Below are 24,593 nucleotides of genomic sequence, written 5' to 3' on the forward strand. Positions count from 1 at the left end.
TAGAGGATGAGGAAGCAGCAGCTAAATTGCTTCTAAAACCTCCAGCTTGCTTTCTCTACGTGTAACTACCCCACCTCAGGCAGATTGAAGACAATGCTCTGGGAGGGGTGCAGCACTTTAAGATAGCTGTAAAAGCTGGTGAGTGCCCTCAAGACAATAACCCTTAGCATGCCCAAAGCAAACTCTAACAGTGCTGGATGAAAGGGCACTGAGCACAGCATGGAGGTGGACTTTGCTGTAGGAAGGGTTGCAAGGGACACCCCCTTGTTATATGGAGTCCTCTGGAAGAAGTTCCTCTCTGAACAGTCCCTTAGCTTTGGGTCTGGTTCTCCCTGTGTGTGACTGAAGTTCCAGTAGCTCCTCAGACCATGCCCCCTGTGAGACAAGAAGCTGGGGTCTTCCCTGTCAGCCATGGGTGCTAGAGGCCAGACCTCCCAAGGCACGCGTGGAAACCTTTAGTTCTGCTGTGAGCTGTCTGTACAGCTGTGTCCAGCATGTCTGATGCTCTCCAGACCACCAGGGCTGGTTTGCAAGAGCCAGGGCTACCACCCAGAATGGCAATGCAGGAGTGAGCAGCATGTAGCCATGTTAGGACTCAGGAGTTGTGGAAACTGCAACACAGGACTGGCACAGTCAGATCTCTCAGTTGGATGGGCACACAGCTGCTGCCATAATTCACTGTTCATTTAAAAAGAGAAAGAGCAAGCAGGGGAAGTTTCCATTATGAGTACCCTGGAGCAGTTGAGGCCCCAGAGTCCACAGCTGGCAGCCTGCAGATAGTCAGCTGCAGGAAGAGATGGGAAGATCTAAAACAACAGCTGCCAGAGCAGAAGCTGGTTAAGTGTTGGGCTAGTGGGAGACCATCCCCTGGGGAGCTTTCCTGGCTCAAAGTAAAGGAAATGAAGCACAGTGCTTGAGAAAGCTGGACATATTACTGCCAGGCTTATGGCAATCAGTTCTGCCTGCCTCACGCTTCAGCCTTGCAGCCAAGGATCTCCTGAGGAATACATGGGTCAGCAAGGAGAAGAGCTTGTTCTGCTGCCTGCCTGTGCTCTCCCAGCTGAGGCAGGGAGGTGCCAAGTCCTTCAAGCTGGGGTGGCTCTGGGCCCAGGCATCTCATAGTCCCTCTTGCTTGCTGCCTCAGTGCTCCTGCAATGGTCTCCTTGCTGACCTCAGAGTTTTCCTCAGTGTTTATTGTGTGTTTGGAGCCCACCAGAGCCAGGGGTGGCTCATGGAGGAGCCTACATTGTGCTTGCCTACAGGTTCTCTCCTTCCATCTGGTCATGTAGCAGGGGGATGAACCTCACCCTGAAAGTTCTCCTGTTTTGATGCCACAGGATACTTGGATCAGCTATGGATTACTTAAGAGAGCTACAGCCTTTCCTTCCTTCTGCCCACCTTCCCCCAGGCACATGCAGCATATACTTGATGCCAGAAGTGGAGATCTGTAAGCCCATCTTTCCTACTCACCTCTGCTAGATGGCAACCTTCTTTATTGGAAAGGCACTTACAGTGAAGCTGTTCTTCCAGCTACTGCAGGAATTGTTTTCTAGCTTGCTCTGTTCTGACAAGATAGGCTGTGCTTGGGCTCCCTGGCACATGTCCTTCCAAGTTGAGGAAGCTGGGCAGGAACAGCCAGCCTCCCTGGAGGGGCTCTACATCCCATCACGGTATGGAGCTATTTGCAGACATCTGCTAAGATGCCTGTCCCATTGGAGCTGGGGGACACAGGACTCTCCTCACTGAGATTTCCATCACAGGGTTATTAAATAGGCAATGACTAAACATCCCACGTACTCTCAGTCACAGTTACTAAAAGATAACTATTTTACAGGGAAATGTCCTTCGGGAAAACGACATCTCTGGAGCCCTTTGCATCTCACAAGCCTGCCAGGTATGACATGAACCATTTACAGTGACCACGAGATTTCTGGAAACTTGACTCAGGTAAGGAAAATGCATGCCAGGTCACTGCAGAGCTGTTTGGTTGGGTGTCTACTTGCTGGTTTTCTGCATGGGGGCAGAGCTCAGGAGAGCTCGTACTGGTCTTTGTTCTTTCACAGTGTTGAGGCCCTTCATATCCCCCTGCCAAATACCTTCAGCACTGCCCTGGGAATGGGTCTCTGTCACCAGCCTTACCCCTTGGATCATACGTGGTTTTAGGGCAGTGGATTTCTTCTTCTGCTCTCAGACCCCTCCAGCACAGAGAGGCCTGCCAGCAGCCACCTCCTACTCCTCTATTCCAGAACTGGGGCCACATCCAGAAATATCACTAAGCAACTGGGGACCAGCAAGTACTCAGAGATGGTACCTCCACTGCAGTCTCAGAGTGACCAACACAGAGACCCTAAAAACCTCTGCCTCCACACACAGGAGGCAAGGGACAGAACATGATTCATCACAGGCAGAATAGCAAGAGGAGGTGAGCTCCATTTCCTCCCTTATAAGCAGAGGACCAAAAGCCCTCCTTGGAGGCCCTTGTGCCTTACAGTAGCTGCAGAGATAGCTGCAGGGCAGCATGCCCAGTCCTGGAAAAGTATATTACTCCTACCCCTGCTCTGCTCTTCAGCAGTAGTCTAGGTCCACTGCCAGTATGCAAGCACCTCATCCAAAGCAAGCCCCAGAGGAAAAGATGCAGCCGTCTAGTTGACAAATACTGACACTTTTCCATAAAAATCATTGGAAAACAGGCCCCAGATTTTAATACAAAAATGTTCCTTTGCCCAGTAAGTCTGTATCATAAGGAGAGCAGAGACATGTCCTTTCTCTGTGCCAGCATTGTCCTGCCCTCACAGTGCATCCCTTGGCTTCCGCTGGGGACCACAACCCTCAACTGAGCCACAGTTACAGATGTCTGTTCTGCAATGCTGTGTATCAGAGAGACAGAGGACCCACCAAGGCACAGAGGACAGAAGAGGAGGCTGCATCCCAGTCTTGTGTCACTGCATCCTTGACAACTGGAGATTCCTCTGGCCATTTCTTCTTCAAGCCCTATGAGGCAGCATCTTCTCTTTAGGCAGCTTAGCAGCTCAGCCCTTTCCCCCATGAGGGGTAGGGAGGCAAGAGAAGGGGGCAGAGAGAAGGATGGCATAGAGTGTCTGCTCCAGGCAGAACCCTGCCTGGTCTTGCACTGGATGAATCCCTTTCTGACAGGTGCTGGCTCAGCAACTTCATGTCTGCTTTCAGAGCTCTCTTATGTGTGTGCAGGTTCTGCAGCTGGTCAGACAAGTGCATGTCTTTCAACATCCTTCCCCAGCTGGGAGCTGCTTCATCTTCTCGCATCGAGTGAGCTCCCATCTTCCCTCCCCATGAAGTTTCAAAATCCAGCTGTGGAACTGCAACAACACAACGACTAAGGGATGTCTCTATGAGGGCATGTCCTCCCACACTGAGGCTCACTGTCTTGCCATCCCCAGGGAGGTGTGGAGTGCCATCTCACCTTTTCCAGGCTGGCCCTGTGTCCCACGCTGATCAGTGTCATGCCCAGCTGAAGACACACACGATACAGTTCATGCTCCACCTCTTCTGTCAGGGCGCTGGTGGCTTCATCTAGCACTGAGAGAAAAGTTGTAAGACCCACAAATCCTTTCCTGACCAGTCATCTCCCCCTAGGCAAGAGCAGCAACTGCTGAGAACATCTCACACATTAACCAGAGTTCACGGAGAGCAGCTGCAGAAGGCAACTGAGGAGAAGCCTAAGGACTCTGATTTTCCTCTGGCACAGCTGGTGTCAGTCAGCTGGAAAAGCTGCCCTTCCCTGCAAGCCCTCGAATACATTCAAAGAGCACTGCTCACCTCGTTTCTCTCCCTCAACAGCTACCAACCACTGCTTGGTCCCCACTGTTGTGAAAGCCAAGGCGTAAGCTTCTCAAGGCAGGCTGTGTGCCAGATTGTTGGGCTGAGCAGCAGCCTGTGCACCCTTCTGGCCCAGACCTACCTGGAGCACCCAGGATGGTCAGAGACACCTTCCTGTCAGTTAAGGATACATACTATAGATCTGGAGCATCTGGAGATAAATTCAGTTTGGTTTACATAATTTCTACAGCTTTTAGTTTGCAATCCAGAGGTTCCTTCTGCCCAAACAGCATTGAGCCATACCATAGGCTTCACGGGGAGAGGCACTTACTTGCTACTGACACCAGTTCTGTTCACGCGCATCTACCCTGGCCCTCATGACTGCATTACTGCTGAATTTCCCACATTGCTTCCACAACCTTACAGAGGTTCACAAGCTTCAGATATAGCAGCTGACACCATGCTCCCTAGCATGCATGCTTCTTTCCATGCAACTGATAAGCATGCTGAGATGGGGCTTCTTCAGGTGTCACTGGACCTGAAGTGAAAACACAGAAACCTGTAGAGGAATCACTGCTTCCCTAAGAGAATGTTGGATATACAGCCTCTTGATCTTCCACCCTCCACACAGACCATGACACATTTTCACCCTGAATCCTGTGTGCTATGCTGCTAAAATAATGGTCAAGATGAAGCATATTCCTAGCAAAGAAAGGATTTAACGAGCTGTCTGTGTACCAGCTTCTCTTTACATCAAAGGCCCTGCCTTTGCACACAGACACTCACCCACCCCCCCCCCACCTTTCTTTGGCAGTCACTCACTCACCTGCATATTTTGGCTGGAGGTAGAAGAGCCTTGCAAATGAGAGCCTCTGCATCTCCCCTGGGGAAAGGATGTCGTACCTGCAGCAGGGTTGAGATTCAAAATCTCCCTCAACAGAAAGAGCTCGTTTGCTGAAGATTTTATGGCTGCTGATATTTGAGACTCCAGCATGCAACTGTCCCTGTCCTGTCCCCTGTGTCCCCTCTGCTCTGGGCCTGGGTCTGCAACCCTATGTACAGTTGGCTGCCTGCAGAGCAGCATGGCTTGTGATTGTTGGCATTGATGCTTGGGGCACAAAGGCTTTGCTCCTGTATACTGCGCACCTCCCACAGGACACAGCTGAGCACAGATGTTCCAAAGTCCAGCAGCAATGTACATCTGCTTAGAAGTGTTCCCACCCAGAGGGATCACCCAACTTCACACAGATGGCAAGCTCCCTTACCAGTTCCAGTCCACCTGCTCATCCAGTCCTCCAGCCCTCGCCAGCAAGTCAGTCTGCAGAGAGCACAGCAGTCTTGTGAACACAGACCCCAACACTCAGCCCATGGCCCTGAGCATAACCATCCCCTTCCTGCTATTCTTGCTTTTCCCACTTGAGCTGAAGTTGTTCTGTGTCCCTCATCCTCTGCCTGTCCCATGGACAGTCCCATCTCAGCTGCAGACAGTGTGCTCACGTGTCCAGCATACAGTCATGTTGTGCTGCCACAGAACTTCATCCCCTTCTTCCCTCACTGGCAGTACCAGGAAAGAAGGCAGCAGCACTACTGGGGACTCACCAGCCCAGCCAGCTCCAGGAATCGCACAATTCTCTCATCATCTGCAGACCCTAGGGGAGAAAGCACAAAGTATTAACCAGAGGCAATGTGAGCTGGGGTCACAGCTGCAAGGAGGAGTTGGTGGGGCAGAAGAGCAGGATTGAAGGATCTCCAGAGTTCCAGTGTGACTCAAACATTTAGTTATACCAGCGCCTGAGCTGTGGCATGGAATGCTCCCAAAGACTGACCTTCCTCAAAAATGTTAACCCTGCCTCTCAGCAGCATGCAAGGAGGTAGCTGGGCTCCACAAATACACCTGGAACTTGGCTCAGTCTGTGGCCACAGGTGGACACAGCCAAAAACACAATGAGCCAGGCTTCAATTGCCATGGCCCTGTCCACCAGCTGCTCTCTTATGGCTGACTGCCCACTGTACACTGCAGGTGGGAGCAGGGCTCAGGTAACAGCCAGCAAGAAGAACCTACGCGGGATGGTAAAAACCTCTGTGGAGCACAGCACACACTTGAGCTGGAGCAGTCAGCAGCTATGGAAGCTTGAGCAGAAGGGCTGTGCATCTGCCATGTGAAGAGCCACAACAGTAGCTGATGGCTGCAGTTACTCTCTGCAAGACTGTGACTCCCAAGTGTTTGAAAGCATCACGTAACACTGCCTCACTCAGAAACTTAAACCTGGACTTCTGCAAGCTGCAGCAGGCCACATGTGGTCTGGCTTCAGAAGAGGACAGGGGAAAGAAAGAACCCATGTGGTCTAACCTCAACAGAATGCAAGGCCCTGGACATCATTTGAAAAAGAAGAACAGTAGAAGATGGAGGTGGATGGAAAATGAAGGCAACATGGCTTGTCAGAGGCAGGTTATACCAGACATACCAGATATACCCCATCAGCAAGGTGCCTTAACATGTCTAGCACAACACGCAGAGCATGGCCAGCTTGTCCCTGCTGCATCAAGAGAGAATGCTCTTATCAAGAGAGTATGTTCCCTACCAAAAGGGAGGGAACACAGAGCTGACTTTAACCTACACTAAGGTAAATCTTCCAGGGAAAAGCAGAGAACAACAAAAGTAAAATGGATGATCGCTCCTGATGGGGCATAGTAGGGGAAAAGCTGCACTGGGCACAGGACAGTGAGCTCACACCAAAGGGTTGGCCAATTGGGATTTCCTCATGAATTTCCTAATGAATTTCCACATACCTGAAACTGGATAGATCTCCTTCAGGGGATAGATCACCTGTTCAACAGAGCAAAACAAGCCACGTCAGAGGGAGTCCATCACAGATGCAATGGCAGCGGCATGAACTCTGGTACAATGGAAGGAGCAGCTACAGGCATCCTCCCTCCTGCAGCATTTCTGCAGCACACAGGTTCGCAGGGCATGACCCGACCTGGGAGCAGAGCTGAGGACAGAGTAGAGGCAGCCCCTGGGCTCACCTGCTCACGCAGACTTCCATCGGTGAAGAAGGGCTGCTGTGGCAGGAACACCACTCCCTGGGGGCCAAAGCAGGTCAGCATCTTGATGCTCCCTGCACAGAGGAACACTCATGCCAAGCCTGTAGTGCCAGCCAGCAACTACCCACTGCCCCCCAGCTGTAGCAAACAAATCTCCAAAAAGGCATATTTGCAACACAGGGCAAAGCAATGAGAGCCAGAGCAAAGTATGCGATAGAGATGGATGGCTCCAATGCACATTCACCATCACAAGGTGGCACTGGCCTCACAACCCCACGCTGCTACCTTCCAAACTCATGGCAGCCCTTGTTGAGAAAGAGAAGGCTGTGGCAAGCAGCAGTCCTTACCCTGCGTGCTCTCCCAGAGTCCCCCAAGGACCCTCAGGAGAGATGTCTTCCCTGTGCCAGTGTTCCCCACAATCATCACACTGTTTCCTTGTGAGATCCTGAGGCTCAAGTCCTTGATGAGCAGCTTGCCAGAGGATGGCACCGAGAGCGTCACTCGCTCCAGAAGGAAAGCTGTGTCCCTTGGCAGTGGGTCCTCCCCAGAACGGCTGCTGGGCCACCACCAAGACAAAGGAGGAGAGATCTGGGGGTAAGCGATCATACTGAGACTGGCAAAGATCAGGCACCTTAAGCCTCCTGTGCCTTTGTGACAGCAGCCCTGCCCCATGTGCTCCAGGAATGATAAATCACAGTGAGCACTGCCTTCTCCAACCAAATGCACGCAGCAGACTGTGACACCAATGGGTACCTTTATCCCATGACAGTCACACATTCTGGCACGTAAGCTGCAAACCAGCCAGCTGCTGACAGGAGACTCACCTGTCCAAATCCCAGCTGGCTTTGGCTTCCGAGTGGTTACCACTTTTTTTTCTGCCAAGGCTCAGCAAGGTCTCCTGCAGTTCACCAATCCTAGACAAACAAGAGGTTGCGTGAATGCCAGGGACAACTCCAGCAGCCTCTGCACAATGTCCAAACTTGTCTGTGCTTGCTCACAGGCAACTGTTATTTATTTAGCACAGACATGGGCAGAGCCTTGTCCCACACCTCCCTTTCCTGCAGAGACCTGCCGCAGAGCTCACCTGTGAGTGTAGCCAGCTACATCGGTCATGGAACGGGAGAGATCTATGAGCTGGCTGAAGCAGCCAATGAGGTAGATGGAAACAAAGGCATTCTAGGGAGAGATCACATGCCAGAGCAAGGGTCAGCACTGAGCCCCCTCCTCCATGCTGCGAGGAGGCAGCCAAGGAGTCCAGGTAATGGGCCATGTCAGCAGTCCCAGCAGGAGGAGGGGAGAAGTCACCCAGGGTGGTGGGAGTGAAGAAGTTATTTGGATGGAGCAGGGCTTCCCTGCTCAGTACAGCAGATTTTGCCAGGTGGATACATCTTCTGCCACCCAGGGATGCTGTTTGTAGGGTGCCTGCTGGCCAGCCCAGGGCCCATCATGCTCACCCTAAGTCACACAGATCCATGCCATCAGCCCTGCCCCAGCACCATACATGGCTCAGAGCAGGATGCCTCAGCCTGCTGTGCCCACTTCGCTATTTTTAGCTCTGCATTCTCTGTCACAAGCCAGTTTTGAGTATCTGGGAATGAGTCGGATCAGGAAGGTGAACACAAGCCAGCTCAGCCTTGGTCACTGCAGGCAGCAGCCCAGGGCATGACCCAGACCCACAGCACTGCACGGACACAATTCCAACCCACACCACTAAAGACAGAGGCTTTCCGATCTCCCTTTTATTTTTTTAGACACAGAGGTCTGTGTCTAACAGCTAGGAAACACTTATGTAGATGTGTCCTTGACAACTCTCACTCCCAGGTTAATCAGACGCTCAGAGCTGGCTTCAAGCTCCCATTTCCATGCCACTATGGGCAGGGATGGTCTAACCTGAAGGTCAGCTGCTGCAGATTATCCAGCACCAGTGCCACTAGCCCCACATGAAACCTCTATCTTCAGTGCCCACTCACCCTCTACAATGAGGTCTGAAAGATCACCCTCAGCTCACCTTGCTGACGAGGGCACTGAGCTCTGATGGACTCAGGTCACCGTAGATCCCAGAAAAGATGGGAATGGCAATGGCCACATAGCTCAGGATGCTGCCCAGGTAGTCAAAGGTGTTGATTCCAACTGGGCAGAGCACATTGAGAGAAAAGAGTGAGTTAGGATGGAAATCTCTGTCCCAGCCAGGCTCAAGTGCAGCCCATGAGCTCGGTCAGAGGAAGGCTCTTGATCTTGCCTCCGGCCTTCATGATGCACCAGAGCAGCACCACCCAACTCACAGGACAGCACAAGCACCAGGATGAAAATCCATTTGCCAAACAAAGGGCACTTTCAGACAGGCCCCTCAGCAGAGAAACATCACATCCGGACTCACAGCTCAGGAATCACCATGCAAAAGCACTTTGCCTGCTTGCTTCTACTCTTCAGAGGCCTGAATGACTCACAGGAAACAGGAGGGAGGACAGAAAGGAAGCTCTGGGTTGAAATGACTGCTCATGAAGTCTGTCTTGGAGCACAGGACAGGCAGAAAAACTTAAGAGCCCAAGCTTCCATAGAGATACCCGTGTTCACGGCTCTCCCTCCCTTAGCTTTTGAGCTCAGAAGCTCACTGTGCTGATGGGACAAGGAAGAGCAGTCTTTACAATGGTCATTTAACACCCAAACCTGGACCCAGTGACAATGGGAGAAGAGAGATTCTCAGGGGACAGTGGTGCTCAAGAAACAGGCTCTGCAGAAAAGGATTTTCCACAGCTCACAGCCACATATAGAGTCTTCTCCTTCTCAGAGGCTCAAGCCTTTCCTCTCTTCCTTGGCTATTGAACACCTGCCCCACAAAGAGCACAGATTCCACTTTTGAGGCTTGCATTCTCTGCCTTAGCTGGGTCCTCCACAACTGTGCTCTCTACAAAGCTTTTTCACAACAGGATTCTCATGCAGGGCTGCAGGAGGCACCCTCTGCTCATGCTCAGGACTTCAGTGCATCAGCAAGAGGCAGAAGAGGGAAAACCAGCACTGCTGCTCTAGAAGTAGGGCTCCCAAGCCTGTGGGCTACCACAGTGGAGCTACCACATGCTCCACTTCACGCCCCAAACTCCCCACTCACTGTAAAGCCAGAGCTCCTTCCCTATCAGCTCCCTCTGTGTCTGCAGTAGGCTCTGCAGCCTCCGGTCTGTGCGCATATGCTCCACTCGCCCGGCCCTGTAAAATAAGATTGCAACACGCCACAGACAATGAGGTCAAAGCACTGGCTTCAGGACTGAGGCTTGGAAAGGGTCTGGTACTGATCCCGCGGCCAGGCTGAGCCAGTAGCAAGGAGGCTCACCTGGGCTCTAAAACAGCACTTTCAGCAAGCGTGGCAGTGTCTTCTGCTTCTTTGCAAGGGCTGGGCTGCCCTCAGGTGGCAAAAAGCAGAGAGAGCTCCATGCCTCGCTCCAGACCCCCACCTGCCACAGCAGTTATTGCCCCTGCCATCCAACACACACTTGTGCCCAGCACACACCCCACCACAGTCCACATACCGGGAAAACACTAGAGCCCGGGAAGATAGGGTCAGGAACAGCACAAACCAACCACAAATCAAGAGTTTTGAGGAGTCTCTGTTCTAAAGATTCTCAGTTCTTAGAAAAAATAAATGTTTGTTCCCCCAAATACACCCAGTTAGAATTCAGTGTGGCATTACTGCCCTGTAACCCATCACAGGTAACTACTGAGCTGCAATCTTTGCTGCTGAGTATTCAGAAAGGACAAAGCCTTGGACCCAAGTTAAAGGCAAAGAAGGCACCAGCAACCCGAGCTATGACTTCTTTTGCACATGGGAGAGATTGCTGTATTGTTTTGGCTTTTCCCCCCATTCAGTTCACTTCTAAAGCAAGCTCGCCAAAGGCTTAGAAACCAAAGAAGTAAAAAGGTGGCAGTGCTGTTTTGTTTCTTCCTTTACCAAAACAGTGGTCAGGGAGGTGCAAAAGGACAAGACCTAACATCTGCTACAAGCTAAAGAAGTCCAGCAATCAAGATCAGTCATGCAACATGTGCTCCTCCTCTTGCAGGACTCTAGAAATACAACCTTTTACACAATTCCTGTATTATTAAGATTCCATGAAAATGACTGGTTTTTTGCAATTCAATTAAATTTTAGTTTCCCATCAAGTAAGCTTTTCTACTAATGAACTGTACTGAAGCAAGACACTCCATTTCTGCTGTAATAATTCACTTTCCATTTTCTACTTCATAATGGAATAAAAAACTTCAAAATTGTAAGGAAAAGTACTGCAGCTTAAAAAAGTGCATGTAATTAGAGTATCTGGTCCATTAAGAAAAAGATAACATCAACCAATACGAATCAACCAGTCCACAAAGAAATAACTCAAACTTGCCAATGCAAACCAAGACTGATTTCAGTTATTTAAATCAGAGTTTCATGCCTGTCAATATAGACCTTTATGAAATCAGTGATGTTGAAACAAACCACTTTGGGGACAGCACTGCAACACTCAAAATGCTCACTCATTACAGCATGAATGAGCCAAATAGCGATCACAAGCAGGGAAGACCAGAAACTAGACAGCTGCTGCTTACTTAAATTCCTGGAAGTGTGATTGCACAACGTGCAGGGCAAAGGCACACATGTGACAAGAGAGGCACAATGACCTCCTGCTATTAAACAGGCACCACAACACAAACTACAGCAAAATTGTGGCCCTTTTCCTGGGTTCTAGCCATTTTTGGGAAACACCTTAAAGGCTCCAAGCAGCAGCTCAACAGACTCCAGGGCATTACTAAGAGGAGAGGTGCTGCCAGGCTCCCGACTGTGTGCTTAGCTCTGGGGTAAACGGTAATCAGCAAATTCCGAATAGCAGTACAGTGCTGGGAGGGTCAGGGCACAGACTGACCTAGAGGAGCAGCAGATAAGGATACCAGGCAACAACTAGCATACCCACAGAGACACACAAATCATCATCAGCAGCAGGATGAGGCCAGAAGCAACCTGTACAAGCCCCCAGCGGAACATCCTGACAAGATGCAATGAGACTTTGAGCAATCTTCCAGGTAAAGACCTAACAAAATATCAGTAACGGTCTGTCTCGTAGCCAGCACCAAATCTCTATCAGGCTTCTGTGGATGCTAGAAGGGAGGCAGAGAAAAAATAATTGTCTCCAGCTGCTTTGGAGAATTTCTGCAGCTGATGAGCAGAATGCAAAAAAACCCCAGACTGTATGACTCTGCAGCAGGATGGAGGGAACAGAAAGCTCAGGCTGCAGCAACAGGACTTGGACTCCTCTGGGATACATGAATAAAAGAAGAATGTCCCAAGCTGGGAGGATCCTCATGAGGACATAAAGAAATGAATGCTACTGACCTGTAGAAAGCAGCTGGTTCTGCATTGACACGAATCTGCATGTGCTTGAACCTGAACAATCCAAAACAAAAGATCATCACAACTGTGCACAAATGCCCTGTGAATTATGCAGCCATCATCCTTGCTAGAGGAAACTCATCTTGCATCTGTGATGCAGCAGTGATCTGAGGCATCTCAACAGACATATTCAATAGGCTCAAAAGCACCGGATGATTTAGCACAAGGTAACATCATTCTGGGCCAGCTCACTGGTACATTTCTTTGATATCCTACTCTCTTGCACATCTTCTCAGTGCTTGGGTCTCTCATTTGCTAGCCTGGCATCTCCACTATACAGAATCATCACAACCAACTGCTCTAGTCTGCACTCCCTGTGCCATACCAGCTTCTGCTGTCCCTGGATGCCCTGAGCCCCAGGGAAAGCTGTAAAGCCTCTATCACACACAGAGACAACGCCACAGGAGAAGGAGAGGAGTTACACAGCATATGGAAAGACTGTACTGTTTTGGGCACTTCAAGAAGGTGGTGGGGTAGCAGAAACCTGATTTGTGTCAGGAGATGCAGCTCATCTGCACCCAAGGAAGCACCATGTTCACTTTTTTCCTCAACACAACTAATGCCCTTAACAGAGGCGACAGCAATAACCAGGCAAGCAGCCTGGAGACTGGGTAGGGTACTGCCTGCCATGACACAGGGCAGTGAAAGGGGCGGACGAGGGCTCAGTACACAGACACTGGGGCAGCACTGTGCAGGTAGGTTTCTCTGAGTGTGTGGAAAGTCATGAGCAAGAGAAGTAGCTGCTTATGCAGCATTAAATGGGGACAAAAATGCAGCTTTCATAGGAGCTGCCAAGAGGCAGTGAAAAGGCTGCTTTGCTGGGACTCACCTGAAATCCCCTTCCAGTTTTTCCTGCTGAACAAGTTTAGCTACAATTGGGCTCATCAGTATCTTGTTGATGATTGTCCCAGTGATGAAATATCCAAAGATGCTCACTGGGCCTAGCCAGCCCGTGCTATAGAGGAGAAGAAAGAGAGGTCAGCTAATAATCCAAGCAAAAGGACATCCCAGCACCCTCAGGCTCTAGCAGTCAGAGCCCTCAAATGTCACCTCTCTTGGCTTTCACAGAGGTTTGGGGGCCAGCACTGCGCACCCCAGCACCCCCAAAGCAGAATTCCCTTTGGAGTGCAGAGACCACTCATCCATTTGTACAATCATCCACCTGGGCAGTTGTAATATGGAGTCAGGCTTCAAAAAAGAGCATAGGAAAGAGGTGTGAAAGCAAGGCAAGGATGGGTCCTTACCTGTGGAAGCACTGGTACGTGTAGTAGGCCAGCGTGAAGGGAGAGACAATGAGCTTGCTGGCCATGGAGCTGAGCTGCCGGCAGAACCTCTCCACATCCTGGCTGATGCGCTGGTCCCTGATCAACACAAAGAGCCACTGACACTGTTGAAGCCCAGAAGCAAGAACCACTACTAACTCCCTAACAGGACACAAGCCAGGCTGTTTCATCGCCTGAACTTAGGACAGGGTGTGGGTAAACAACTCTCCTGGGAGGGACCTACAGCTGTGACTCCTGTTCCCCAGCAGAAGACAATTTCCATGGCCTAGCAGGACTCACACAAGGACCTTCCTACCACCCAGAAAGAGCAGCTCCTGCTGTGACTTTTGCCCTGTTCCTTGTAGTAACTCCTTGTTCCACTTTCAACAACATTGTCCAACTCTGTGCTGAAGTACTCTGCATCCTTGTCCTCTACTCCTCTCCTGAACCTACCCCTGTACTACCAAAAACTCCCACAGGACTGGTGCTGCATCTCAGGCGCTCAAGCTACCAGAACTGGCTAGGGCATGGGCCAGGCTTTCACCAGTTGTTAGTTATCTGCAAACACTTCCATCAAAGCCACCTTCCACAGTAGCTGGTCCCTTCACTCTCCATGGAGTGCCCTCTGGTCCCTTTGCTCCAAGGAAGCTTCCATCCACCCCCATCCCACAAGAGCAGACAGCAGCACACCAAGCCTCTTCAACCTCTGCACACAGGTAACAGACCCTCAAGTCCTGTCTGTCCCACTGCTGAACAGGAGTTGTGATTGGGGTAACTTCAGCACTTACTCCCTCAGCATCTCATCTGTCCAGAGCACATGGATGAGGGCTTCAGTCTCATGTGCTAAGCACTGGTGGAAAGGCCATGACTGCGAATGCTAGAGTTCAGTATGAAGAGCAAGACTGGATTCCTGCTTAGCCATCAGTGCAGAAGCAACTACAAGGACATTAATCTCTCAATTCTTTTGCAGTCCTGGAACAGCAATGGACTTAATTTTGGGGCAGCTCTCACCCTGACTGACCTTAGAGTCACCATTTTCCCTTTTCCTCAGACTGTAATTGTTCCCATAAAGTTATAATTTAAGTTTTGCTATGGACTCATAGCATGATATTGTTTCATATGGCCTGTTATGCAACACGTAGTAACACATAACCATCAACTCAAGTGCCTTGCTAGGAGCCACAGGTGTTTGTATGGCACTTGGAACCTACACTCCAATCCTTCTAGAGGGATGATACCATGCATCTAACACTCAGTGTGATTTGCACTGCATAACAGAAGGTCACTACTGCTCTAGTTCACTGTCTAAGTACCCTGCCAAGGCAAAACAATCTCATCGAGGAATTGCAAGATAAAGAGAATTTTTGTATCAAGATAAAGAAAACTAAACAATAAAATTGGATGTTTGAGCAGAAGTAAGGTAGTAATGAAAAACAGTCCACAGCAATCCTTCATATTTGGTCTGCTAAGATCAGGACAGCTGGTTCTGGGTCAGACTGACCCAGTTATCTCATGCATTTCACTGCACAATGTGAACACATTCCCTGGTTAAAAATAAACCTGAGCTGTCCTCCCCTTCCTGCCCCCCTCAAAGGGAATGACAGGCCATGGCCAATGTGCTACACTGCCTGGGAAGCACTGCATTCCTTGGTAACAGACATGGCTTTTTAACCTCTCCTTGCAACTCCACACCACTGCAAAACAGTATCAGAAACTAACTTTTAACAAGGGTGGGAGTAACCCCCACAGCTGCTGGAAAGTGCATCAGCATCATAAAGCTGTGATTGCACATCTGGCAGTATGGTTGTCTGACTCAAGCCAAGCCCCTCCTTGCCTGCTGCTCCCACTGTGCACAGCTGGCTGCTCTTACTCCGATTGTCTCCTAGGACTGGGCAGCAGAAGCAGAGGCTGCTTCAGTTCGTCGAGGTCACCACTATTAGCAACTGCCCCTGCAAGCTCAGCCATTTCTCATAGGGAGCCTGGGCTTGGTCTCCTCTCGTGCCATCAATATGGGAGATGGCACCAGTGCAGCAGCTAGACCAGAGGAGTCTTCTCCAGGAGAGGAGAGCTTAGGGTCTTAAAACAACTGTATAAAGCCACACAGTTGTGAAAAGGTTATTCCCTGGTTTTCAGTTTTTCAGCAAGTATTTAATAACAATTTACGCAAATTCTGGAGGAGAAAAAAAGCTTGCACTTCTCATATGTCATCTACGGTAGAATCTTTAACTCTTCAGAGTCCATAACCATGACTGCAGTGTCCTGCATGCAAGGACATGCAGAACGCTGTCCCTGGAAGGCCAGGGTCATCAGGTAGTCGTGAGGAAGGGAGGCAATTGACGTTCACTGCACAGCCCCAGCAGATCAGCAGCTCTGCAGTAAGCAGGACAGTGCACAAAGCAAACTGGAAGGGGATCTCAGGGCGGGCTGGGATAAGCAAGGAGGAACTGAATGCTACTCCTTCTCTCATATTTCAAGTCACCCTTGACATTTCCTTCTCAAGAACAGGAAAGGGGAAATGCAGCCCTCATATACAGTGCAAAACAAAGACTGTCCTGGACCTGGCTCCCAGGGGTTATATCAAAACCACTAAAAACCCAACGAAGCAGGACTGTGTTCAGCTGGAGACTCTGGTGGTTGAAGTTCAAACAGAAAAACAGGGGCTGTCCTAATGCGCTGACTGTGTGAAGGCAGGAAGAGGCAGTGCTCTTCAACTCCAGCCAGGCCCTTTGCAACGTCACACTGAGTGTCAAGGGTTGACTTACCAGACAGCATGTTTTATAGCAGCAGTAGATCCCTGTTCTGCTGGGCCTCAATTTTCCCCGCAACAGAAACATCCTACCCCTAAACCATCATGACCAGCAGCCATGGCAGTGCCCAGCAACAGGTACCACTTCCCACCCAGGGCAGGAGACAGCACTCATGCCCACATGGCAAAAGCTTGTAGGGCTCAAGCCCCTACCCAGAGACACAGGAAAGTCAGGAAAAGGTGTGGAGTAGCCCAGGAGAAGCTAAGCAAGAGGCTGAAAGAAGCCCCAGGCAGCCTACGGGTTATCGATGTCCTCGCGCATGTGCAGGCTGTAGTAGACCTGGCCTTGGAAGTAGCATCTGTGGAGGTATTCAGTGAGGGACTTCCTCCAGCTCACATACATCATGTTGCAGATAAACTGATCGAAGCTTTTTAGCTGGAACGAGGGCAAGGAGACAGAGGGGAAGAGATGAGTGAGAAGAACAAGCATTTCCCAAAATTAAACAAAACCCAACACCAGTGATCTGTCTCACAGCCAGCCATCTATTTGGGCAAGGGCAGACCTAGATCCTTAATCATGAGGATCAAACTGGGAGCCATAAGCAGCTTTCCCTTTCCCTCCCAAGACATGGAAACCCGTGGTCTGTCTTACCGTGGAGTTCACTATGATCAGAGTCAGGGCAACGGCTGTTAATGTTTTGAACCCAGAGAAGTCCTTGTTCCCTAGAACCTCATAGTACTGGCTGGGGATGACGCCAACCTGGTAAATAACCAGCTGCTCTGGAGGAAAGAGGCAAGCACGGGGAGGAAATGAAGGCCAGCGGTGACAATGTAACTGGGGGTAGAGGGACACAGAGGAAGGGGAAGGGGAAGCAGACGTGGGATGCAGCCCACCCCCAGCGGCTCACCCAGTAAGGCGACACAGAGCAGCGTCAGGAACATCAGGGCGCTCGGGGAGGGCCATCCGGGGAAGAGCACAGCCTGCAGCCGCAGGAACCGCCGCACGAACAGCCCGTCCAGCCGGGGGCCAGGCCTGCAACAGAGGAAGCAGCGAGCTCTCGGGGGTGCCCACCGGCCCCTCCGGGACCCTGCCGCAGACGCACCCCCGGCCCGGCCCGGCCCGGCCCGGCCCAGCCCAGCCTGGCCCGGCCTAGCCCGGCCGGTCCCATCCTCACCGGCCGCCAGCCCCGGCACCCCGCGCCCTGACGCTGCCTCTCCCCATCGCGCAGAGCAGAACCCGTCCTGGCGAGTCCCCGCCCCGCGGTCGCTACGACACGAATATCCACCACCTCTCCTCGCCCTGCATGAGTCCCGCACCGCCCGCCGCTGCCGAGCACTTCCGGGTTGGGCGGCACCATAGAGACCCCGCCCACCCGCAACGCCTCTCCCGCAAGCGGCCGCGCCCCCGGGGAGGTGCCGCGCTGCCCTCGGGACACAGCGCCCTCTGGCGGCGCCGGGCGGAAGGCGCCGCTCCCGGCCCCGCGGCGCCTCCGCGGAGGTCCCGGCGGGTAGCCCAGGGGTGCGGGAGGTGCCCGCGTCCCCCATCGCCTCCTCACAGCCTGCCTAAGCTGGTTGAGCTGTAGTGTTCCCCCGCAGGGCCAGCGAGGCAGGGGCCCGGAGGCCGTGGCTTGGCTCCAGGGCTGATCCGCTTCCTGACTGCCACAGGCAACAAGGCTGGAGCACCAGCGCGCTGCCGCCTCTCCGCCTTGAGGAAGGAGCTGGACAAGCGCGATCTGCCCCCTCTGGGAGCCCAAAGGCTGAGGGATGGTCCCCGTGGGCAGCGGGCATGGCCCTCTTGTCACAACGGACACGGGAAAGAAGGATGGGGGTTGATTCCTGCATGTGTTGGGTTATTTTGGGGCTGGCAAGGAAGTTCCAGGGGGCTTTGACAGAGCGCAGCACTTGTGGTGGACACCATAGGGCGGGATTTCTTCATCTGGGACCAAAGGACAATGCAGGGATCCCCAGTGTGATGGTGCATGGCAGCATGTGCTCCCTGCTGTGCTGCACTATGCATGTGGGGCAGTGCAAGGCTTGGGCAGAGGATAGTGAGGAGTGTGGGGAAAGCAGTGGTGGGCTGTGCTGGTGAATTGACTCTCTCTGCCTTCTCAGTGATTCCACATTAATACAAACACCAACTATTATCATTTTCCACATTTGGGTAGTAACCTGGAGTCTGGGTTACAAAATGTTTCAGCACAAGTAAATTTCTGGACAGGCCTAATGATAACAGATGAGGGATCCTATGAGCTGGAGTCCCTTCCTTCCTCATGGGTCTCTCACCTACCATCCTGTTGATGTCATTTCTTCTGCAGAGCCTTTGGGCTTCTGCACGTATCTCATGGGTCCCTCTTCTCATTCTCCTATCAGTTGCCTGCCTCCCAGCCCTCTTTCTCTTCCCTCATCTCCCCTGCCTTTGGTCTTCTGCTACCTGCTCAGGGGTCCAGGCACTGCAAAGCACGGAATCAGGGTATATGCGCTCAGGGATGAAAGAAGGTGGATCAGTCTGTTTCCCCAGCAAATGGCCCTATCCATAAGCAGTGTCCCCTTCTCCTTGCTCTCATCTTCCTCTTGGTTATTTTACTGCTGGAATTCACAATGCTATCAGTCATACCTAAAGGCTAAGTTCCAAAGGGCAAAGATCACCCCTCTGAAAACCTGACCTCAGCGATGACTAATTTTTATGTTAAAAAGATCGGGTTTTTCTCAGCTGTTGCATCAGACCTGGGTGCTGGTTGCTCCTAGGCAGTCACATCCTCTCACAGTACAATACTGCAGCTGTGGCAATTGTGTGTGTGTCGCCTTGTCAGTGGTTACCGGGACTGAAGTGACTCCTTTGCTCCCTCACCCACCTTACAGTGAGAGGATTCCTTCCTTCCCTTCCCTGCTGATGTGATGGCTTCCCAGGACCGAGGGAGCCAGGGGATACAACACAGATGAGGCGGCCACAACTGTCTCTCTCCCAAACCCTTCTTCCTCCTCCCTCCCCACTGTCCTGTCCCCCACGACCACCACCTGAGAAAAGCACATGAGCTCCCTTCAGTGAGTCAGCTCCAGGATTATTCCTGGGACCCCTCCTAAGGCAGCCAAGATCAAGAACAAAAGAGAAGGGCCTCCTGGGTGCCTCTCCATCCCCCCGCCCAGACTGTGTCCTAGACACTCGGAGCCGCTCTCGCACAGCAGCATTTACATCTTTTACAGCACTCCGGCTCTCCTTCTCACGTTTCTCCTCCAGCAAACACCGTGGCCGTTTCAGAGTGTGCCTGGGGGCAGGGCTTGGGGAAGGACTGGGGAATCACAGCTTGAGCAGGGGTTTATGGCTCTGTTTACACTGCAGGGCCATATCTCAGCTCCCTGACTAGCTACAGACCCAAGAGAAACCACCCCTGTATTACTAACCCGTCACTGAACAGGCTGCCGTGGGTCCAGAGAAGAGAGAGCAGGGCATGCCTTGCTGAGTCCCGGCTCTGTGGCAGTGCAAGTTGATTCCTTGGGCGTTTAACCCCGGGCCATCTGCTACAGCTTGCTAGGTGTGAAACACTCCATCCCCCATCCTCCCCTGCCTGCTGCCCCATGCGTTTTCCCCCTGCCCGGGACCGGTGGGGAAAGCCCCATCCGGATGCTCCCAGCTCCTGCCTCCTGCAGTCCCCGTTCCCCCTGTGCTGCCATTTCCCTGTGGTCCCTCTTTATCCACTGGCCTCCAGCTGGAATGTAGGGAACAGCCTGGCAAACCCACCTTGTCGTGCCTGTGGGGGTCAGCAGCCCTGGGTGCTCTCTGAAACAAGCAGCAGCTGCCGTAACCACCAAAAGAAATTCAGAACAGCAGCCTTGACTCTGCAGCTTGCTTTCCCTCGGGTTTCCCATCCTGGCTCTTTCTTAATGCTGCTGGCTCTGTGCGATGTTGTGTAATGAAACACTGACAGACAAGTGTCACCTTCCCGGGCTTTCCAAAACTGAATCCGCCATTTCCTGCCCATGCTTCCAATCTCCAGTCTGTCCTTATTGTATCTTGCGTCTTCTTCTGTTTGGGATCACCTGCAAGCTGTGATCATCAGTAAGGAAGGGGTAATGGAGACTCCTGAGTTTCAGCTCTGTCTGTATTAAGGTATGATCTAAACCAACTCATTTTCAGCTGGACCAGCAACCTGAACTGACTGACAGAGCCCCCCACACTCTTGTACCACCCCAGTGGAGGGTGGGAATGGAGAACCAAGAGGGAGCGAACAGCAGAGGCCAGGCTTAGTGTGGCTTAAACCTCCATGGAGCCACATGCATCACCAGCTCCTGCTGTGATATCTTAATGATTCTGCTGTTTCCTCCTCCATGCTCTGTGCCTTAATTAGTCTTTCCCCCTCCTGAGGGCCAAACTGCTCTTTCTTTTCAATCCTCCTTCCTCGTGCTTTGCTTCTCACACTGTCTTTCTACTGTACACTTCAAAGGCTTTGCTCACTGCATGTCCCTGGTGCTGGGTGCTGGCATCAACTGGTGACACCCCAAAGAAGCCAGGTCTGTCATGAACTCACAGTCATTGAAACAGCTCCAGGCCCTTTGGATCTGGGCAAGGAGCAGTCGTTGGGGAGGAGGGGTGGAAGGATTTTCACCACTTCACCTCTGGGAAGAGTTATTAGTGACACAGGAAAAGCAAGAGGGAAAGCAGCCCCCTCCTCCACCCACCATCCCCAGCGGAGAGCCTGCTGAGGGCAGAGTGCTTTCATGTGCAAGTGGGAGGGAAGGAGAGTGTTAGGGCTTCAGAGGGAAATGCTTTGATCTTGACTTTGAATCTCCTGCAGTTCCCAGCTCTCACCCACCTCTCCCACCTATGGGCAGGACCCCAGAACGTGGCCAACACTCCTGGTCCTCGCCTGGCACTGTGGTATTGCACTTGGTGCTTCCCATTTAATTCCCACCCTTGTGCCTGGGAGCATCAGGGAACCTTGGGGAGCAAGGGCACAGTGCCAACACCAAGTTCAAACCTTCCCTCCAATCTCACAGAGCCAGAAGGAAGAGGGAACCCAGCTGGACAGAAGCCAAATGGGGAAAGAGCGCTGAGCCGAGCAGAGGAGAGTTGGAGATGGGATCTACTGTCACACTCCACTACCCCAGGGCAGGGGGCGAGCAGACCTGGCCCTCGTGTGCATTACACTGGTTAGTCCTGAACATCACCCAGGTTGGAACTCAATGATTTTAAGGTCATTTCAACCCCAACTATTCTATTCTAAGATGAACTGGGAGGCAGCCACCATTAGAAGAGGGACAGGGAGACAGCACTGAGGTCACTTGGTCCCACCAGGAGGGATCTTAAGTCACAGAGAGAACTGCAATGGGGGCCCTTGGTGTTCTCTACAGAATGGGAAGGAGGTGGCACTGAGGGGTGCTGGAGGAAAGGGAACAACCCCTTTGAGTCACTGAGAGGAAGAGGGTGATAGGGTGTGGAAGAGTCTTAGGAGCCTCCGATATCTTGTCCAACATGGGACCTAGTGGCCTGGCCAGCTCCCCACTTTCGTTGAGAAATTAAACTCCTGTCTGGGCCTTGCCACCAAACTGTCCTAAAGTTCAGGCCATATTCTTCATTCCTCTGTGTTATTCCTCTGTCCTCCCTATCACACAGCTGAAGTCACCTCTGTCAACTGCTCTCACTTGCTGAGGATGATGGACTTGGATGTCCCTGCCCACCAGTTCTCACTTCAGCACAGCTAAATAGATTTTACTCCTTGCATCATCTCCTATAATTCAATCACTCCAGCTCTGTTGAGCCTGGCTGAAAACTCCCTGTAGTTTGTCACTCTCCCTCTCAGAGTGATGTGAGCAGAACTGAACAAAATCATCTGTCTGCTGATGCCCATCATGATTCTGGGGCATGCACAGGCAGGAGGGTGCCTCACAGGACCTTTCTGCGGAGCTCAGTAGCCTGTCTATCTGAGCATCCCTTCCAGGGCTCCAGCACAGGTGTAAGGCAGTGGGCTCAGAGATGGTTTCAGGGGTGGGAATGAGAAGTACCAGACAAAACAAGACTTAGGTCACTCAGTTTGAACAAGTTACTACAAATATTGAGGCAAAGTCCATGTTTTCAATGTCCCTGTTGGGCACAGTCACACCAGAACAACTTGACCTTCCTTTTCCCAAACACTGGTGGGCAGACTGCAGCTTCAGCAACCCTTTTTCTGTTGCCAACTCAGGCTGCAAGCTCTGCTCACTGCTTTTTCCTTGTGGAGCAATGCAAGGCACAAGGGAGAAACTCAGCCAAGACAGCAGACACTTAGGACACTTAGAACCCTCCTGGAAGCCTCCATGCTCTCAGTCCTGCCAGCAATCCCAGCTCCCCTGATTCCCCAGAGGGGTAATAGTGCCTGGATTGGGACTCCTCAGTGCTCTGGAGAGAGAAAGATGGGAAAACCAGAAGCCAGAGCACCAGAAATGGCTTTAAAGGAATGAACATATCAAATATAGACCATAGATTATGGATCATAGAGTGGTTTGGCTCAACCAGTTCCATTTCCAGAGGTGGTTTTGGCAACCGGTCCACAGTCTGACCTGCCTTGAATGGTATTTGGCTGCCCCAGGTACTTCAGCTATACTCCATCCTATCTGAATGGTCTCTTCTAGTACAGTCATGGACAGTGCTGCAGTGGGTAGGGTGCTCTGACCCCCTCTGCTCCTGGAGCTCCCCTGGGTGGGAAAGGAGGTGGGACTGGGGAGATTTCCTGCTGGGGGGGACAACTGAGTGTTTGAACATTGTCTCCACATTTGGCACTGTCTGGATTGTCACATTCCAGTGATAGAGCTAGAGGAAGCCATACCTTATACAAGAACCCAGCACCTTGTCCTTGGGACACCCTTCCTCATGAGGTTCAAACCAACAAGAGTTTTATCTGCTGAGCATGGAGGTTGCTCTTACTCTGGGAGAAGACTCCCTGCCCAAACTTGGAGCAGTAGAACCTGCCTTCCAGCACGGCTGGAAACACGGTACCTTGAGACCATGTGCAGCCCCGATCTCTGTACCTTTGCTCTAGCCCTTGTCTGAGAGAGGATGGGGCTGCAGCAGGCAGGATAAAGCACAACAGGCAGTTTAGCCAGAGCTAAACTGCAAAGGTCTCCATTGCCTACAGTCATGCTGAAGCATCCTGCACCAAATCAGGGAGCACTCTGGTCCCCCACTGAACTCCTCCAAGGAACATAAAAATGCTAACTACTTGTTTATATGCTGGAAGCCGGTGTGTGCAGTCATCTGCATAACAGAACTACCCAGGCTGTCTCTTTGTGTGTTTTCCAGCTCCTATGTTAATCACTGACCCTGCTGACTCTGGCATTTGCCAGTGTCTCACTGCCCTGTGAGCACTGCTTTGCATTTGCAACCAAAGAAGTTAAAAGGATGAAGGATGAGAAGGGGAGCTCAGCAGCTGTGGATATGTACACCAGCCTGCTGGGGAAAAGATCCAGGACTGGCTAGATTTATAGAGTGGAGCTGGCTTTTGAGATACAAAGATTGCCTGAGGAGGTAAAAAGCTCACTATGAGATGGTTTAGGTCTCTTTTCCTTGCACTGTAGCTTTTCTGTGTCCAGTGAGAGTGACCCCTGTGAGCACGGAAGGCTGGGGTTCAGTGTCAGCTGGGCTGGTGTCTCCTAACTGAGGCAGGATGAACTCACAAGTAGCCAGTCCACAACTTCCAGAGAGCCCATCCGGCTGTCAAACCCTCCTCACCCAGCCTCCCCCTTCGCCCCTGGTCTCAGATGTGAAAGAAGAAAAGTGGGGAAAAATGCTCTGGGGTGTGTGCTTGTGGGGGAGATAGGAAAAATGGAAGGTGTGCCTTGATGTGTGCTGTGATGCTTGCTCCCAACCTAACATGGAAGGGAGGGTAGCAGGAAAGAGAACTGGACGCATTTCCCCTCTGTGAAAAGTCCATGTTTAGATTTCTCCCTGAATTGCACAAGAAGCCTGTATGTGGTGTCTCCACAAGTCCTCCTGCCCTCTCATTGCCAGACGCTGCAGCAGAAATGAGTACCACACAGGTTCCCCACAGGTAGTGGCATGTAGTGAAGGAAGGCCTTGCCATCTTTGACATCAGGAGCTACTTTGCGCCCCTTCCTGGGTTGAGGGATTGTGGTGAGTCTCAGACTGGTCCCTAAGGGTAAGCGGAGTTAAAAAAAAAACAGATGCTGTCTGCAACCAGAGCTACACAACAAAAGGAACATGAAGTACTGAGACCAGTTGGTGAAGAGCCCAGCTCTTCCCTGTTGACCAAGTTGTGCCCCCCAACATTAAAACACACCCAGCTCTCACAACCAAGAACAGATGGGCTCCTCAGAGCCCCGTTTTGGGGTGGTGTAGCTT

The 24,593-nt window shown here is 51.7% G+C and overlaps 1 protein-coding gene across 2 annotated transcripts; it reads right to left on the bottom strand.

The window, feature by feature from the left end:
• Nucleotides 1-2,676: 2,676 nt before the first annotated feature.
• ABCD4 (ATP binding cassette subfamily D member 4) lies at nt 2,677-17,501 on the bottom strand. Of its 2 annotated transcripts, XM_061463575.1 has the most exons (19): nt 17,440-17,501; nt 17,173-17,297; nt 16,917-17,044; nt 16,564-16,700; nt 13,501-13,617; nt 13,086-13,211; nt 12,200-12,250; nt 9,947-10,041; nt 8,849-8,970; nt 7,925-8,016; nt 7,665-7,754; nt 7,188-7,396; nt 6,823-6,914; nt 6,586-6,622; nt 5,395-5,444; nt 5,061-5,113; nt 4,622-4,698; nt 3,440-3,555; nt 2,677-3,335 (listed from the first exon to the last, which is right to left on the bottom strand). In XM_061463575.1, the coding sequence occupies exons 1-19, from the start codon at nt 17,484-17,486 to the stop codon at nt 3,240-3,242; spliced, it is 1,860 nt and encodes a 619-aa protein (XP_061319559.1). In that variant the 5' UTR covers nt 17,487-17,501; the 3' UTR covers nt 2,677-3,239. The 2 variants fall into 2 exon arrangements, with proteins under 2 accessions (XP_061319559.1, XP_061319560.1); XM_061463576.1 differs by lacking the exons at nt 2,677-3,335; nt 3,440-3,555; nt 4,622-4,698; nt 5,061-5,113 and adding an exon at nt 5,178-5,273.
• Between the last annotated feature and the right edge of the window lie 7,092 nt (nt 17,502-24,593).

This window comes from Pezoporus flaviventris, unplaced genomic scaffold, assembly GCF_033815535.1.
Source record: "Pezoporus flaviventris isolate CSIRO_AGI_PZ_B2104156 unplaced genomic scaffold, CSIRO_AGI_Pfla_v1 ptg000036l, whole genome shotgun sequence".
Classification (NCBI taxonomy): domain Eukaryota; kingdom Metazoa; phylum Chordata; class Aves; order Psittaciformes; family Psittacidae; genus Pezoporus; species Pezoporus flaviventris.